The sequence below is a fragment of the Hibiscus syriacus genome, unplaced genomic scaffold, assembly GCF_006381635.1.
Source record: "Hibiscus syriacus cultivar Baekdansim isolate YM2019G1 unplaced genomic scaffold, ASM638163v2 tig00109957_pilon, whole genome shotgun sequence".
NCBI classification, from domain to species: domain Eukaryota; kingdom Viridiplantae; phylum Streptophyta; class Magnoliopsida; order Malvales; family Malvaceae; genus Hibiscus; species Hibiscus syriacus.
In genome coordinates this window covers 218,820-222,286 of record NW_024062539.1, presented here as the reverse complement: position 1 = coordinate 222,286, position 3,467 = coordinate 218,820, and the positions used below count along the sequence as shown (strand labels likewise).

The 3,467-nt window shown below is 38.8% G+C and overlaps 1 protein-coding gene across 1 annotated transcript; it reads right to left on the bottom strand.

The window, feature by feature from the left end:
• Window positions 1–214: 214 nt before the first annotated feature.
• LOC120211010 (protein PSK SIMULATOR 1-like) lies at window positions 215–1,597 on the bottom strand. The gene has a single exon (XM_039209640.1). The coding sequence runs from the start codon at window positions 1,595–1,597 to the stop codon at window positions 215–217; it is 1,383 nt and encodes a 460-aa protein (XP_039065571.1).
• Window positions 1,598–3,467: the final 1,870 nt, after the last annotated feature.

The following is a 3,467-nucleotide window of genomic DNA, read 5'->3' as shown; positions in this document are numbered from 1 at the left end:
AAAAAATATATTAATAATAAAAATATAAATAAAATATTTAAATTATGTGAGAATTTCAAATTTAAGAGTACCACCACGTAGATTCCTGACTTTGAAGCTATTAGAAGCTCATTGCCCCCATTTTAAAGACCTTTGATACCTTCCAACAATGACCATGTTAGATTAACCCTAATATCAAGTAAAAGAAAACCAACCTTATTTCTCATCAATCATATCAAACACCACCCTTCTTCCTCCTATTCTCATATCCACATATACAACTCAACCCTACCAAGATTTCCACAATCGCAGCCTCCGTTTTCTCCAAATCCGAGAAATACAACGTTTGCAGCATCAAAACCGCGGGCTTCGCATCCAAGTTTCGTTGCTCCAAGTTCCTCTCCTGCTGCCACCGCAAAGTATCACGCGCCATCGGAGCCAACCACCCTAATATCTCCTCCAACGCCACTTTCCACCGCTGTGCCAAACCCTGCTGCCCTTCCCTTGCTTCTGCATCTTTGCACCAATGGCTTTTAAGCTTCCCTCTCAGCGTTTGCTTCAAATTCATCGGTAACATCTCGAACATGTACTCCCTTGCGCCTTTACTCATCGTCGTCGTTGACGTCGAATAAAAGTACGTTTCGGCCATTATGATCACGTTCGCGTAACGAAGCGCAAGCCCCGCCGCTCCCACGGTGTTCTCCGGTGCCGAATGGATCAGCATTCGGTAGTTCCCTCGAGCATTTCCCTCGATGTTTTTGTTTTTGGTGATTAGTTTATCAGTATTGGTGAAGGCCGAAAGTCGAAAAACGGAGCCTTTATCTTCATTTGATTTGGGGCTCGGGTTATAGAGACGTCTCATGGGATATCGGCTATTGGTTATGCATGGAAGGGTTGTATCAAAGGGTTCAAAAATGGTGCAAATTCGGACGAAAAGGACGCATACGATTCGAGCCATTAACCCAATGATTTTATCGTACGTTTGGTTCCAAAGAGAAATTTTTCTGAACTGTGCAATTTGTTTTCTTCGTAAAGAGATTTCCTCGTTGAAGTAGTTAACGTTGTTGCGGTTAGTACCATTTCGCTTCCATTTCTTCATTTTTCTCTCTGATATTTCCATTTCTTCGAGGTCTACCAAAGATGCATACAACAGAGATGTATAGCTAGAGTATTTCTCCATCTGCTCGATGATTTTACCGACACGTTTGGAGTTGAAATCGAGGTGTTGGGCATCGACGATTCCCTGTTTCATGTTATGATACGCGATGTCGAACTTATTTAGTTCCCGGTCGATGCATTTTTTGCCCAGGAGCGACACGACGGAGGCGGCCTGGTCGAGATTCTCGAGCATCTCTCTGCATGCAAGGCCACAGAGATAGGTTTCGTCATCGGAGTTCAAAGTGGCGACGCCTGGGGATTTCATGACATCTTTTCGAAATTTAAGGAATTCATCGTCCGACAAAGATTTGTAAAGGGCAACGAGGCGGACCATGCATTTGGCTGTCTCGAAGGCTAGGATTTGAAGCGTTGGGGAAGAAGAAGACGAAGAAGATTTTGGTTGTCGGAGAACATGGGTTTTGTTTGAAGCCTTATTTACAGCTGCAGGTCGCCAAGCCATGGTTGGTTTTTTAGGGGATTCCAACGTTGGAATTTGTTAGCTTGTGGTGGGGTTGTTTTGTTTAGCTTCTTCATTGCCTTCCCAAAATGAAAAAGAAAATAGAAACACAAATCATGGCTATTCTCTTTTATTTTATTTTTTCCCTTTGGATATAGGAGGAAGGGCTAAAATTGAGAATTGAGAAAATCTATTAAAAGCGCTAAAATTAAGTTGATATATTTATTAATTTTGGATTTTTAATAAACACATCTTTTGATCGTCACTCAGAAGTTTTATATAAATTTAAAACTTAAAGATATCAGACTCTTGATGGGAGATAAAGTCTTCATTGGAGTGTCACATTAAAAAGAATGTGTTAGGTTTTGGTCGCGGGATAAAATTGAGTCTAAAATTTATTGAATCGTACGAGATCTTAGAGAGAGAGTTGAAAATGTAGCTTATAGACTGGCATTGCCACTAAAAACGGATCACATTCATAATATTTTTAAAGAGTTTAAATGTAATTTTTTATTAATTTATATTTATATATTTTTTAGAAAATAAAATTTTTATTATTTTTAAGGAGATATAAGGTAATTTCATCGTAATATTAATTTAAAACTTTACAAGTGTTAAGAAACTTCTCATATGCTGGGACCCTGCTCCTCCTTAGATATGCCCTCTCTCTCTATGGTTTTGTATTTAATACAATGTTAATATTTTTAAATATTATAGGTAATATATCTAAAAAAATTTAACGTACACACTTTATAAACACATGTGGACACATTCTTTCGTCCGAATTTATATATTATTTTTGCATTGTATATTTATGGTATAGCATACATATATATTATATAGTACCTTAATATATATATTACTTTAACAAATTAATAATTTTTCTTTGTTTTTGTTAGGTACAACCCAACCCGAAACCAACTACAAAATAGCCCACTAGGCCCAACAGACCAAGCCCAACACGTGTGAAGCCCGCTAGTGGAGCTAGGGTTTCACCTCTGTTCACTTTAGAGTCGCATGTCTGGCACCGTTGGATCAACAGGGTACCATTCGATGGTCAAAATGACAGTTGTAGAACTCTTGGAGAGTCCTCACTCTGGCCGCATCAGTCACATCCCGGATTTATTGAAGCCATCGTGGGAATCAAGTCAAAATAGAAAACAATTTCAGTCTACATAGGACTCTAAAACGAACCCAAAAGAAAGGAGCATTTCAATCTAAATAGGACTCTAAAACGAACCGAAAAGAGGGGATTTCTAAGCCTATAAATCCATGCAAAATGTAAAGGAAAAAGGACGATAGAAAGACAAGGAAAAATCAAGCAAAACCACTATAATCTTGAACGGAAAGCATCAATAAAAATAGGTATTATTTTCTTTACCTTTTCTCGGTTCGAGTCTTGAAGTGTTTGGTCTCCGTTTTCGGTTTGACATTTTTTTTTCATTTTGGTTCGAAGAACCCTTTTGGCCGATGATCGAAGGGGAGGCATTCGAGAAGCCTTTCTCAGATCTAGCCCTCCCCGATAACTTTTTATAAGAACCAATGGTATTTTCGAAGAGAGGAAACCGAAAGCTTTCGAAAAATGTAAAACAAAAAATTCACCGCCGATGAACGGCGACCGGCGAGGCAGTGCATGGCCAGAAACTGGGTTTCGGTTGAATGTTCTTCATGTGTTGAAAAACATGAAGAACATTTCAGAGGAAAAATGAAAAGGGATTTTGATCCGTTTTTTAAGGGGTGTGAAAAATGAAATTTGTTTATTGCATGATGGGTTTTATACTCAACCTGTGAACCCGATTCAAGGCCCCAGGATCCGCGTGTTTTCAAGGGATTGGGTCAAATTGTGGTTTTAGTCCCTGAAACTTTTCTTGAA

Bases quoted from the DNA above. Each gene is read 5' to 3' on its own strand.
- LOC120211010 (XM_039209640.1), bottom strand. From the start codon at position 1,597: ATGGCTTGGCGACCTGCAGCTGTAAATAAGGCTTCAAACAAAACCCAT.